General features: G+C 37.4%; 3 protein-coding genes across 4 annotated transcripts in view; 2 read left to right on the top strand and 1 right to left on the bottom strand.

The window, feature by feature from the left end:
• Positions 1 to 595: 595 nt before the first annotated feature.
• eif2b5 (eukaryotic translation initiation factor 2B, subunit 5 epsilon) lies at positions 596 to 10,848 on the top strand. The gene is made up of 16 exons (XM_058066318.1): positions 596 to 798; positions 972 to 1,096; positions 1,173 to 1,358; positions 2,121 to 2,298; positions 2,555 to 2,635; positions 2,707 to 2,784; positions 3,918 to 4,230; positions 4,308 to 4,453; positions 5,805 to 5,949; positions 6,040 to 6,141; positions 7,263 to 7,364; positions 7,490 to 7,580; positions 7,653 to 7,776; positions 9,013 to 9,138; positions 9,246 to 9,356; positions 10,669 to 10,848. The coding sequence occupies exons 1-16, from the start codon at positions 655 to 657 to the stop codon at positions 10,729 to 10,731; spliced, it is 2,115 nt and encodes a 704-aa protein (XP_057922301.1). The 5' UTR covers positions 596 to 654; the 3' UTR covers positions 10,732 to 10,848.
• A 31-nt stretch (positions 10,849 to 10,879) lies between these two features.
• Positions 10,880 to 13,414, bottom strand: LOC131125124 (mitochondrial ubiquitin ligase activator of nfkb 1-A). Its single transcript, XM_058066333.1, has 4 exons — positions 12,878 to 13,414; positions 12,718 to 12,805; positions 11,639 to 11,759; positions 10,880 to 11,563 (listed from the first exon to the last, which is right to left on the bottom strand). Exons 1-4 carry the CDS (start codon positions 12,992 to 12,994, stop codon positions 11,074 to 11,076), a joined length of 816 nt encoding a protein of 271 aa, XP_057922316.1. The 5' UTR covers positions 12,995 to 13,414; the 3' UTR covers positions 10,880 to 11,073.
• The window catches only part of LOC131125120 (vasoactive intestinal polypeptide receptor-like), a 41,950-nt gene continuing 38,702 nt past the window's right edge, over positions 10,981 to 14,228 (top strand). For both annotated transcript variants that reach the window (XM_058066321.1, XM_058066320.1), the window contains exons 1-3: positions 10,981 to 11,569; positions 11,649 to 11,776; positions 12,715 to 12,848. The gene's annotated coding sequence lies outside the window, so the exon portion shown is untranslated. The remainder of the gene's footprint in view (positions 11,570 to 11,648; positions 11,777 to 12,714; positions 12,849 to 14,228) is intronic.

Raw genomic sequence — 14,228 nt, 5'->3', positions numbered from 1 at the left:
AAAAATAATAATAATAAATAATAATAATAATTCATTCATTCATTTTCTACCGCTTTTTCTCACGAGGGTCGCGGGCGTGCTGGAGCCTATCCCAGCTGTCTTTGGGCGAGAGGCCGGGTACACCCTAGACTGGTGGCCAGCCAATCACAGGGCACATATAGACAAACATGCACACTCACATTCATACCTATGGACAATTTGCAGTCGCCAATTAATAATAATAAATAAATAATAAAATATATTTGTATTAATAAAAAAAATTCTATTTTTTATTCATAAAAATTATTTTATTTTTTTTATTATTTTTTGTCACGTACCAAAGTACGAGGTGATATGACCATCCAATGACATAATGGGTACCATAGTAAGTGTCAATATAGTGATATGTATAGCACATCATGACTGGTTCAAGACTCTTCATCCTTGTATTTAGCAAACATCAACTGCTTGTATTGTTTCTTGAATTGGCTCATCGTTGTGCATTGTTTGAGTTCCTTACTCAATCCATTCCATAGTTTTAATTCCACATACTGATACTTATTTTTCTGTATTTTTTCTGTATTATTAATTCTCGCGTATTTCACTGAATTGTCCCACGTCGGCCGCCGTACATAGCAATTGCTGATGCCATAGTTCAGCCATTGGGAAGTCAACATGGCAACCAAAGGAGCAAAACAGAGAATTCCAGGTAGAAAAGGTGGATGTGACCAGGAGGAAGAAGAACCTCAGCTGCATGCCGTTTTAGTAGCTGATAGTTTCAACCGGAAATTTTTCCCAGTTACTAAAGACCAACCGCGGGTAAGTCACCATGCTAAGCTAACTCTATTGCTATTCGAAGCTAACCGTGTTTGGAACAGGTTGAATGCTAACATCACTGTCACTAATGAAACCGCTTTTTAATACTTAAACTGATAATGGCGGTCCGTAACATTGACTAAAAAATGATAGTCACTATCAAACTTTGGTGATAGACTTTGCTGCCCCTGGGTAATGTTGCCATGATTGACTACACGTTGGAGTTCCTCACGTCAACGGGAGTCCAGGAAACGTTTGTGTTTTGCTGCTGGATGGCTAGCCAGGTCAAAGAACACTTACTGTAAGTATTATAAACACTATACATGCCCATTATGGTCATTCTTAGTAGGTTTTAATCTTATATTTCGTTCTGACAGGAAGTCAAAATGGTGCCGGCCAACCTCTCCAAACACAGTCCACATCATCACATCAGAGTTGTACAGGTCCCTGGGAGATGTTCTCAGGGATGTTGATGCTAAGTCTCTTATACGCTCAGACTTTTTGCTGGTCTATGGAGATGTGGTGTCAAATATTGATATCAGCCAGGCACTACTGGAGCACAGGTAAATATTATGATATACTATGATATCACGGGCGGCACGGCGGTCAAGTGGTTAGTGTGTAGACCTCACAGCTAGGAGACCAGGATTCAATTCCACCCTCGGCCATCTCTGTGTGGAGTTTGCATGTTTTGCGGAGTGGGTTTTCTCTCCCGGTTTCCTCCCACATTCCAAAAACATGCTAGGTTAATTAGCGACTCCAAATTGTCCATAGGTATGAATGTGAGTGTGAATGGTTGTTTGTCTATATGTGCCCTGTGATTTGCTGGCGACCAGTCCAGGGTGTACCCCGCCTCTCGCCTGAAGACAGCTGGGATAGGCTCCAGCACCCCCTGCGACCCTCGTGAGGAAAAGCGGTAGAAAACGAATGAATGAATGAACCTCAAGTCACGCTAGGCCTTGACTCGGACTCCATCCATCTTTTATCATTCATTAGTGAGGAGTACCTATACATTCTACAATAATAATGTGTTTAAATAATCTGTGAAGCATATTATATGGCTTCAGGGGTGTCAGAAATTTGCTTTTTATGCTATTTTTTGGGGGTCTTGGTTATGGCCGTACAGCTTTTTTATTGGTCTTATTAGCTGACTGTATGCAGGGATGTCCAAACCTTTTCCACAAAGGGTTTCGTACCACTTTTATGTATGTAAACAGCCCGCATTGTCGCTTTGTGTTATTAGGATGTGCCGAGGGCCAATAAAAAAAAAAAGTAAATATAAATATATGTAAATATATACAATGAAATCCTTTTACGTTCTTCAGGCAACGGCGAAAGATTGACAAGAACATCTCAGTGATGACGATGCTCTTCAAAGAATCGTCGCCGGGTCACAGGTCTCGCTGCGAGGAAGATGATCTCATCGTAGCATTGGATAGCAAGAGTCAACGAGTTCTACACTACCACAAAACACACGGATTGAAGAAGCTGCATTTCCCCATGGTAGGTGACACCTTACACAAAAGTCTGCCTTGGTAAGAAGTATAATAATAATAATAATAATAATAATAAAGTATTATAATAATAAACCACACATTGTTGGTTGCACTGTAAATGTTCATGACAACTAATTGTATTATTCATATTTTCTTAATTCAGTCATCTGCTGCAAAATGTTAGACAGAGCTGTCAGCATGATGCAGTCTAATTATTTATATGTATATTGTATAACCTAGCTAAATTTCTGCTACCCCTACAGAACATTTTCCACAGCGGAAGTGATGATTTCGAAATAAGGCACGACCTCCTCGACTGCCACATCAGCATCTGCTCACCACAGGTCAGTTTTATTCGGTTTTAATACGTTGTCACATTTGTCGAAATAAGCAAACACTTTTTTTATGGCTTTAGGTCGCTGAGCTCTTCACGGACAATTTTGATTACCAAACGAGGAATGACTTTGTCAGGGGGATTTTGGTCAATGAAGAGGTAAGAAGATATCATTGATGTTTTCCTTTAAGGAAAACTGCACTTTAATTGGAATTATTGCCCATCATGCACACTCCTATGTGAGACATGAACATGTATCTCTTTTCTGTGTGTTCTAAAGACATACTGTAAAAAAAAAAAAAGGTAAAAGATTTAGCTAAAAATGCATTATTCCATCCATAATGACTACTGAAAAAACCTCTAAAAAGAATTAGTGAACTGCATTGCTACAGAGACATTGTTATGAATATTTTTACGCCAAAGAACTGCTTTACTGGCGTAGTGACGCCTCACCACACCACTTTATTAATATTTTTACGCCAAAGAACTACCTTACTGGTATAGTGACACCACACCACATTGTTATTAATATTTTTACGCCAAAGAACTGCTTTACAGGCGTAGTGACACCTCACCATATTGTTTTTAATATTTCTACACCAAAGAACTACCTTACTGGTATAGTGACACCACATCACATTTTTATTAATATTTTTACGCCAAAGAACTGCCTTACTGGCATAGTGACAGATCACCACATTGTTATTAATATTTATACGCCAAAGAACTGCTTTACAGGCGTAGTGACGCCTCACCACACCACATTGTTATTAATATTTTTACACCAAAGAACTACCTTACAGGCGTAGTAACACCTCACCACATTATTATTAATATTGCTACGCCAAAGAACTACCTTAATGGCATAGTGACACCTTACCACATTGTTATTAATATTTTTATGCCAAAGAACTACCTTACTGGCATAGTGACACCTCATCACATTATTATTAATATTTCTACGCCAAAGAACTACCTTACTAGCATAGTGACACCTCACCATATTGTTAATATTTGTACGCCAAAGAACTGCTTTACTTGCATAGTGACACCTCATCACATTATTATTAATATTTTTACGCCAAATAACTGCTTTACTGGCGTAGTGACACCTCACCATATTGTTATTAATATTTTTACGCCAAAGAACTACCTTACTGGCATAGTGACACCTCACCATATTGTTATTAATATTTCTACGCCAAAGAACTACCTTACTGGCATAGTGACACCTCACCACAACGGCAAGATATGTAACAACGCACTGCTTCCTTACTGATCCGCATCAACAGATCCTGGGGAATCAGATACACATGCACGTCACCAAAGATGGATACGGCGCCCGAGTGTCCAACTTGCTGATGTACGACTCTGTGTCGTCTGATCTGGTGAGGCGGTGGGTCTACCCCCTCACCCCCGAGTCGAATTTCACCGACCAGGAAGGATGGAGCTGCACGTACTCCCGCCACAATGTCTACCGGGGGTCGGGAGTAAGCCTCGGCCACGGCAGCCAAATGGAGGAGAACGTCCTCATAGGCTGCGACACCAGCATCGGCGCCAACTGTTTTATCTCCAACAGCGTGATCGGTAACCACTGCATCATAGGTAAGTTCACCAGGAGGAGGTCGCCATGGAAACTAATGGCGTCTGTTACATAACACGAGCTGCTGTTGTGCAAACAGGTGACAATGTCATTCTGGACCACGCCCACATCTGGAATCGTGTTCACATCGCCAGCAACGTTGTCATCAGTCATTCTGTGGTCTGCGACAAGGCCGAGGTCAAAGAAGGCGTCCAGCTGAATAAGCAGTGCGTCCTGGCGTACAATGTAAGTAAGAAACGCTATTACTCCCGACTTACAGTACTTTACAGTTACAGTAGATACCAATTTTGTGTTAAAGTAGTTGATACGCGCACAAAAATGTTTAAATTGGACACACGGCTCGCTACTCCCACTCCAAGCCTTCCCTGCTCGTCCTCCGATTCGGGCTCAACCTTTGCAATAAAAATGACTATTAGATTAGATTCCACTCTGGAACCCTCCCCTTCTCTCTTCAGTATTTGGATCATTTTCTAGGATTTAGAGCAGTGATTCCCAAAGTGTGGGTCTCGGCCCCTGGTGGGCCGTGGTGGTACTGCAGGTGGGCCATGAGAAGTAATTAAAAATAGGATTCATTTTTGCAAATATTATTTTTTAAATTATTTTTATTGTAAAATATTTATAGGTAAGTAATAACCTATTGAGTGTTATTGACCTGTCACAATATTTTAGGAACCTTTTTATGATTGTCAGTTTATGATTGGAACGTAGCTCTCTGGTCATCATGCCAGTCTTGAATGCAGTTATGAAAAGTATGAGAATTAATTCTGTCTTGTGTGTACACCACAGATTAAAAGTTTGGGCTTCTTTTATCCCCTGCTTTCATTTCAATCTTGAATATTATTAATAATAATAATAATTATTATTATTATTATTAATAATAATAATTCACAGACCAGGGACGATGGAGCTGCACATACTCCACATCCTGCACATTTTTATTATTATTTTACGGCCCATAATAATAAATATAAAAAAGCCAATAATAAAATATTATTATTAATATTTTAATATTTTAAAATATTATTAATAACTAATCAAATAAAATAAAATGATAGAATATTATTATTATTATTGATTATTATTAATAATAATAATTAATATTAATAATAGTAATATTTTTTATTGACTATTTATATTTTTATTCTTGTTATTAATATTAATAATTAATCGTATAATATCAATATACAATAATAATATTTAATTGTTGGCTTTATTTATTTTTCATTATTGTTATTAATATTAATTATTAATATAATAATAATAATATTTTATTTTTGGCTTTATTTATATTTATTATTATTGGCCGTAAAATAAAAAAAATATTATTTTATTATTATTATTAAGTAAGTTAAGTGCTCTGAGAACGCAGCATTTTGTCTATGTACTGTTTATAGGACAAAGGTGGGCCGCAGACATTTTTTTAGATTTTCAAGTGGGCCCCGAGTTGGTTTGGGAACCCCTCCCTGATTTAGAGCATTCGGCAACAGCGGTGGTCCTTTGACAGCCTCCGCAACACAATCGAAAATCCTCAACATCGTCACTCTTTTCCTGTGTGACTCTTTTCCTGGTTTTCCAGGTGGTGATTGGACCACACATCTCCTTGCCGGAGGGCACGGTGGTGTCCATGCATCATCCAGCAGAGGAGGAGGAAGAGGATGACGATGAGTTCCTCAGTGATGGTGCAACAGCGGGGCAGAGCAAAGACCACACCAAACAGAAAGGTACTTATATTGACCTCTTTGGTACTTTTGACTTTTGACGTGAGCGTGCGTTTCAGCGAGTCAGCTCATGTAGTTTGCGCTCCCGTGCAGTTTTTAACCCAGCAGAGGTTGGAGCAGAGGGACAAGGCTACATCTGGAAGGCCACCAGTCTGGATGACACGGACGATGAAGAACTGTCACACTGTCTCTGGGGTAGGACAGCCATTTCCTGATTGGTTTACCTTACCTATGTTCTACTGCTGATTACTAAAGAACTAAAAGAGGTAAAAACTAACTTTTCCAATCGTTCTTTTGGTAGGTTCCATATTTTTGTAGCCATAAAACACAATCATCTGTGTGCCTTGAAAGATCAGTCATCATTGTCTTTTGAAAAATGGCTGGGATTGAATGGGTGTACAAGTCCGGACATACATGTGGGCGGATCTGGCAAATCTTTAAGTAAATTGGATCAAATGTAGAATTAGCTTGAACATCAACTAATAGCTAATCATCTCTGGCGTAAAAAAAAAAAAGCCGACACTGGAAACACCAAAACAGGTTAGAGGTTGCTTAACGTGCACTTCCTGTAATGCCTTGCACACTAGCACTGCTAATTATTATTAATATTAATAATAGTTGTATTTTATTATTGGCTTTATTTATATTTTGTATTATTGTTATTAATATTAAGTATTAATAATATAATATTAATATATAATAATAATATTTTATTATTGGCTTTATCTTTTTTATTATTGTTATTAATATTAATTATTAATAATATAATAATATATAATAATAATATTTTATTATTGGCTTTATTTATCTTTTTATTATTGTTAATATTAATAATTATATAATAGTAATATATAATAATAATATTTTATTATTGGCCTTATTTATATTTTATTGTTATTAAAATTAATTATTAATAATATAATATTAATATATAATAACAATATTTTATTATTGGCTTTATTTATAGTTTTTATTATTGTTATTAATATTAATTATTAATAATAATATAATAATATATAATAATAAGATTTTCTTATTGGCTTTATTTATCTTTTTATTATTGTTAATATGAATAATTAATTATATAATATAAATATATAATAATAATATTTTATTATTGGCTTTATTTATATTTATTATTATTGGCAAAATATTGGTAAAATAATAAAAAATATTATTTTGTTATCATCATTCACAGTAGCCATGCCGTATTTCCCAGACTGCTCTGCCCTGCTGTCACGAGAAATGTCACGTTTTAATATCATATGTACACTTCCCACGATGCATCTGTGTCACACACTTCCTTGTTTTCCCAGGTTCAACGTCGAACCCTGCCCTTGAGAGTGAGAGTGAGGACAGCGAGCCCGATGATCCCGATGATCCGGTGATTCCCTCCCCTGAGATGGACGACGTCAAAGGTGCGTCACATTCGTTCTAGCATTCGTGTTTTGCATTCGTATTTACAGCCAAGTACCACAATCCCAAACGGAATACTTCCCTTAGTACGCTTCAGTATGCATACTTATACTGTACCCCCAAACAGTGTTCCAGAAAGAGGTGGTGGGCACCCTACAAAGAGGCTTGGAGGAAAACATCAGCTGCGACAACCTGGTACTGGAGATCAACTCTCTCAAGTGAGTGGCAACGTTCGGCGGCGCTGCTTGCATGGCGTTGTTGAGTGTGACGTTATCTCTCGCCCCCGCAAGGTATGCCTACAACATCACTCTGAAGGAGGTGATGCAGATACTGACTCGGGTGCTGTTGGAGATCCCGTTCCAGCAGAAGGGCCCCCAGCTCACCGCAGCCCAATACGTTGCTCTGCTGCTGCCGGTGAGTCGCCTCTTCGGCTTTCCATGTTTTCATGTTTATATTGATAAATTTATATTTATATGGCCAGATCCAGATCAATATTGAACAAAGCAAAATTTGTTCTCAATCAGAAATCATTCCACACTCTTTTATTGCTTCTCTGGTTCTACCATATTTTGGGGTAGTAACTATAAAAGCAATCTTCACTTGTCAAATGTACTGCAAAAAAGGTCAGTAAGGATAATTCATAATGCCGCCTACAGAGAACATACTAACTCCTTATTTAATTACTTGCTGATATAGTTCATCTTCAAACAGCTAAAATAATGCATAAGGCTAAAAATAACCAATTAGCTAAAAATGTCATCCAATACTTGTTTACAAGAGAGGAGAAATATGATCTCAGGGAAGAACTACATTTAAATAAAACACTTATATGCTAGGACTACGTTAAAAAGCCATAGCATTTCAGTATGTGGAATCAAACTATGGAATGGATTGAGTAAGACCCTCAAACAATGCACAACGATGAGCCAATTCAAGAAACAATACAAGCAGTTGATGTTTGCTAAATACAAGGATGAAGAGTCTTGAACCAGTCATGATGTGCTATACATATCACTATATTGACACTTGCTATGGTACTCATTATGTCATTGGATGGTCATATCACCTCGTACTTCGGTGCGTGACAATTTTTTTTTTTATTTAAAAAAAATTTTAAAAATTAAAATTTTAACATTTTATACAATTTTTAATTTTTTTATTAACAATTTTATACAATTAAAAAAAAAAATTTAAAATGTTATACAATTTTTAAATGTATTTTTTTATTAAGAAATTTTATACATTTTTTAAATTTAATTAAAAAAATACAAATTAAAAAAATTAAAACAAACTATATTAGGAAAGCAGCAAGTGAACAAATGTAACAGTTACTGATTGTAAAAGTACCAGATGGAGGGGTAGGATTTAATAAGCTTTGCTTCTTCCTACTCCTTTTGGACATGTGGAACTGTGAACTGATTATGTGATGCATTCAATTGTAATCTGATGCATGTTCAAATGAAATAAAAACCATTACCATTACCATATATTGGAAATGATGTCTGTTAAAAAAAAAGTCTGGTCGTGAATGAGTTAATTTCTGCACTTTGCTTTAGTGTACCATTACTTTTGTTCATAATCACGCCTCGCTCGCTGCTTTTACTCCAGCGATAAACCGCCTCTAACAAAAAGTCGACTTCCGTCCCTCAGTTATTGAAGAAATGGTCACCAGTGTTTAAGAATTACGTGAAGCGATCACAGGACCAACTGGACTGTCTGTCGGCCTTTGAGGAGCACTTCCTGGAGCAGGACAGCCATTGGGCGGCCATGTGCAAGGTGGGGCTCATCAACATGACATCACGCTTGCAGGGAACTACTGTTGTTGTTGTTGCTGCGTTAGTGTTTCACTGTGGCTTGACACACTTGCATTGTTTCTCATCCAGATCCTGATGACCATGTATCAACTGGAGATCCTGGAGGAGGAGATGATCCTCCGCTGGTTTTCTCAAGGCGCCACCTCCGACAAGAGCCGACAGCTCCGGCAGAACCAGGGGGTAGGTGCTCACATAACAGCAGTATTATTAGAGTCATGCTCATTTTTTAAAAAATGTACTGTTCGCTGTCTGTATGGAAAACATCATGTATTTGTAATATTTCTATATCTATATTACAGCACCTTTCATACAACAATCAGGTCTTTTTATGCACTTTTAATTGGCCATCACATTGTTGTTAAGAGTGCCACCTCTTGCTTTAGTATCTGCTTGACTTCCTGTACGTTTATTTTTATTTTACTTACTTATTAATCTATATAAGGTATTTCATGTCATTGTGTGGCGGTAATTGATTAACTCTATTATCCGGATACAAGCATGTATGTTTGAACCCAGTTGTAGCGTTGCTTCTGCGCCCTCAACTGGCAGTATATGGAACTGTCACAACTCCCCTATGTATATATCCTGTACAACACTACCCAAGTGAGGATAAGCGGCATATTGAACATATTGATTCTTTGGCGCCCCCTGTGGCCAGTAAGGGAAAAGAGAGCGTTGTGTAGCAAAACTATGTTAAGCTACAGGGGGCACACTTCCGGTCATGGCTTACCTCCAAATAGCGAAAATTTGGTGGAAATATATCATTTAATTTCCATCTTCAGCAATTTCCGCATCCCTCACTGCACAAATGTAAAGCCATAAAGTGATATTGTAACAATAGGAATAAGTTTTGACTTCCGTGATGGTTATTCGGTTCGTCTTTTGAGTTGAAAGTAAAATGCTAACATCTGAGCTAGTGTTGCTGGAGCCACATCTCTTTGTTTACTGATACTTGAAATGAAATATAATAATTAGTTATACATCGGATTCAATTGTGTGCTCTACTCGAAGTAAAACGTGATATCAGAAACATAACTAATGTGCTTTTAATTTGACGTTTTACCGCAAACATCCGCTCTGAACACGGAAGTAGTATCTTTATTGGATTGATACTGGCGTTTATTTATTTCTGTTTTTTTCTCTTTATTCTTACAGATATCTTGTGTTGTTCATACTAACTTTAATTTATTCCTCATTATATTGCCTACAAAAACAGACTCACCTCAGGGAATAATTTATTACTGTATTTACTAAGCATCAGATTGATAACAAAATATGCGGTATCAGCCACACCTACCAGGAAACAAATGGTGGGGCTACCATAAAGGCAACACACTGTTTTTCCTCCAACTTGCTTGTGTTACCTTAGGTGTGGCTGTACTTCCTGTATGAACATAAACATGGTAATGCATATTAAACTATATGATGATAGACATCAAAATTTGGAAGTCCTTTCCTGATTTAAAGGTACATTTATCTGCTCTCCTCGCAGCTCCAGAAGTTCATCCAGTGGCTGGAGGAAGCCGAGGAGTCTTCAGAGGAGGACGGGGAATAATCGGCATCGCAGAAGGGTCAATCCAGATAAAAACACTTGAGTTGCCACACACACACTCTTCTGTACACCATTCAGTTTTAACTCTGTGTGCTGTGAATTAAATGATCCTAAAACAAAGGTCCAATCTTGACAACATACAACAATGACATTAGTTTTAACACTTTAATTTCAATGGTCAGTGTTAAAATGCACTGATGACAATGCTTAAATTAACAAGAAAATTTTTATTATAAAAATAAATCAAAATCAAATCCCTTATATCCCTTGATTGGCTGATTCAATGGTTAATCTTTTATATATTGGTCAATATCCTTATATGTAGATGGAATCACTCTGAAACATCTATTTGGATCTATCATCCCGTGTTTCTACCATGCCGTAAATGACAATGGCGAGGAGCGACGCTCCGGTGATGCCCGTAACAGCAGTCAGCATTTTCCACATGCCGGCTGACCTCTCATGTCGCTCGATGTAGCTCTTGTAGCCAGTGGGTATTAGGAGGTACTCGCGGCCGTCTTTTGGCGCCCGGACCCTGCCGTGGCCCCCCTCCATGACCACCTCCCCGAATACAGTCAGGCTGCTACCCACCCGCAACATCTCCTCGCTCTCCTCCATAGCAACAGGGCGCTCGCCGCTGATGCCCTGCAACACCACGTTCACCAAGCCCTCCTCGGCACGTCTCACTCGGTGGTAAACCCTCTCCAGGAAATACCCCGAACCCTCCGATGGTTCTTGTACCTTCACCTCGAAGTCAGTGATGTAGGAGCCAGGGCATACAAGAGAGAAGGGTACAGAGTTGTTGGTTTCTTTCCTGTTCATCCGCCGAGAGCTCCTGGAGGTAACGGGAATGTTATCAGACAACATGTTGGTACAAAGCAGACGTGATAAGTGAAGATTGAGAATGCACCATGTTTTAGTAAGGGAGTTCCAGTATTCACCATGCTCCTGGACTACTATCTTCTGAAGAACACCAAAGCATCTCGGGACAAACTGGCTGCTCAGAGGCTTCTCATCTGCCTGGACTAGGCCTTGAAACATAGTAATGGTAATGGTTTTATTTCATTTGAACATGCATCAGATTACAATTGAATGCATCACATAATCAGTTCACAGTTCCACATGTCCAAAAGGAGTAGGAAGAAGCAAAGCTTATTAAATCCTACCCCTCCATCTGGTACTTTTACAATCAGTAACTGTTACATTTGTTCACTTCCTGCTTTCCTAATATATTTTTTTTAAATTAATATTTTTATTTTTTTTAAAAAAAAATATTTTTATAATAATTATTAATTTTCATTTTTTTATTTTTATTATATATTTTATTATTTTTAAATATTTTTTTTTTTTTGTCTAAAGAGCTCTAATATTTTAACAACCGTATTTAGGTCGTAAGCGGGCTTTCTATGCTGTATGAAAATATTATAATTATGGTAATGGTTTTATTTCATTTGAACATGCATCAAATTACAATTGAGTGATCACATAAGTTGACAGTTCCACATGTCCAAAAGGAGTAGGAAGAAGCAAAGCTTATTAAATCCTACCCCTACATCTGGTACTTTTACATTTACATACTGTTTACATACTGTTACATTTGTTCACTTACTGCTTTCCATAATACAGTTTAAGTTTTTTTTGTTTATTTTTTTAAATAATGTACCTCGTACCGAAGTACTGGATGACATTTTTAGGTAATTGGTTGTTTTTAGCCTTATGCATGATTTTAGCTGTTTGAAGATGAACTATATCAGCAAGTTGAAGTATTTGTGATTTTAGAAATAAGGAGTTAGTATGTTCTCTGTAGGCGGCATTATGAATTATCCTTACTGACCTTTTTTGCAGTACATTTAGCAATACCCATTACCCCATATTTCCACACAATAAGTAAGATATGGTAGAACAAGAGAGCAATAAAGAGTAGTCACATGTAGAACTGTGGGGAAACTACACAAACATCTCATTTTCTTTACCATTCATTTTCAGTACCTTCTACTGCAACATACTGGAGCCTCCTGTGGGGAGATGATTTCAGCACCGTGCACAAATGTTCGTCTGGTCTGAACACCGGTATCTCCTAGACGTCCATCACCATTAGGACAGCAAACAGCATCAAACTGGTCAGTTTTTTAAGGGTTTCAAATGTTACCTTAAGTTTCGTCAACTCTTTTTTCTTCTGTTGGTATAAATGATGGAACAAGCCTGAACAGGCAAAACTGGATCCTACCCCTAATAAAACCAAAGGACTGATAGAGAAGTCACCCATGTTTGTGTAGAAACTACTAGAAAAACTAGAAAATCTCTCTTAAAAATTATCGACAAATTAAATTTCCGTGAAAAAAACTTAAAAGAATCGACATTAACTTAAGAATAGTCCACACGAACAAAGTTTAAACCGGAGCTAGTTTCATTTCCTTGTAAGCGAATTCTTCGTCTTCTTTAATGGCAGATTGCAACCATGACTTTAATGGTGCATAGCGCCCCCTATTGTATTGGAGAATGCAACCGACTTTACATTAGCTACCAAATAGAGCAATACAAAAGAGTTTTTATATAACCATGTGCCTTTCAAAAATCCATAATAGATCTCTGTACGTTATTTACTCCTTATAGTTCCTGAAATATTATCAATATTCCATATTTTTCCTACCGTAATTCTCCTTTACACGAACACAAACACCATTCATTCATCTTCGATGCCACTTGCCCTCACGAGGGTCGCGATAGACACCCTGTACTGGTCGCCAGCCAACCACAGAGCACATTAACAGTCTCGCGCATATGCTCTCCCGCTTCACTATTATTAATCGTAAGTGTTACGTCACTTTTGAACAGCCAATTAGAATGTCGCTAAGCATGGAGTAAACATAAATAGCCAGCAGATGGCAGCAGTGTCCTATTAAACTACCAGCATATGTCGCCTTGTGTAGTTAAGGAGCGTCTGATAAGATAATGTCACGTGCACAGGTTTTTTCGTTATCTAAAATGAATGCCAGACACACAAGTAATATCAGAAATAATACAAAAAGTAAAACACTATTAAATTAAATTTTAAAAACTATGCTTTAAGATAAACAAGGCAAAATATAACTATATGCATTAGTTCTCACTGGTTAAAATATCACCCCGCCTTTTTATGAATATCATTCAAATGTGACATTTCAAATGCTAACTTCATATTTAATTCATAATGTATTCCTATGTTAATAAGATATGATTATTTCAACATATATTTGTGGTTCATTGACTAGCAAAAAGTGCATGTTTATCTAATATTTGGCACCTTGCACTAGCGGCACACAAGTAACTTTATCCATGGAATTCTGTCATCATGTCTCACATAGTAGTTTTACATAGCTAACAGAGAGAAAGAAAGTCAAGTCAGGTATGTTTACATGACCCAAATGTACTCCATGTTTGTACAATGTGTCAATAGAGTTGGCAGGCCTGCAACATGGAGGGCAGTGGGACAAAGGCACGACTCCAAGACTAGGATTTTG

The sequence above is a fragment of the Doryrhamphus excisus genome, chromosome 3 (assembly GCF_030265055.1).
Source record: "Doryrhamphus excisus isolate RoL2022-K1 chromosome 3, RoL_Dexc_1.0, whole genome shotgun sequence".
Taxonomy (NCBI): domain Eukaryota; kingdom Metazoa; phylum Chordata; class Actinopteri; order Syngnathiformes; family Syngnathidae; genus Doryrhamphus; species Doryrhamphus excisus.
This window is presented reverse-complemented; position numbering and strand designations above follow the sequence as displayed.

Bases quoted from the DNA above. Each gene is read 5' to 3' on its own strand.
- eif2b5 (XM_058066318.1), top strand. From the start codon at position 655: ATGGCAACCAAAGGAGCAAAACAGAGAATTCCAGGTAGAAAAGGTGGA. The intron at 4,454-5,804 runs GTAAGTAAGAAA...CTGGTTTTCCAG, and splicing joins AGTGCGTCCTGGCGTACAAT to GTGGTGATTGGACCACACAT. The intron at 9,357-10,668 runs GTAGGTGCTCAC...CTCTCCTCGCAG, and splicing joins AGCTCCGGCAGAACCAGGGG to CTCCAGAAGTTCATCCAGTG.
- LOC131125124 (XM_058066333.1), bottom strand. From the start codon at position 12,994: ATGGGTGACTTCTCTATCAGTCCTTTGGTTTTATTAGGGGTAGGATCC. The intron at 12,806-12,877 runs GTAACATTTGAA...ATGGACGTCTAG, and splicing joins AAGAGTTGACGAAACTTAAG to GAGATACCGGTGTTCAGACC. The intron at 11,564-11,638 runs GTGCATTCTCAA...CGTTACCTCCAG, and splicing joins AACTCCCTTACTAAAACATG to GAGCTCTCGGCGGATGAACA.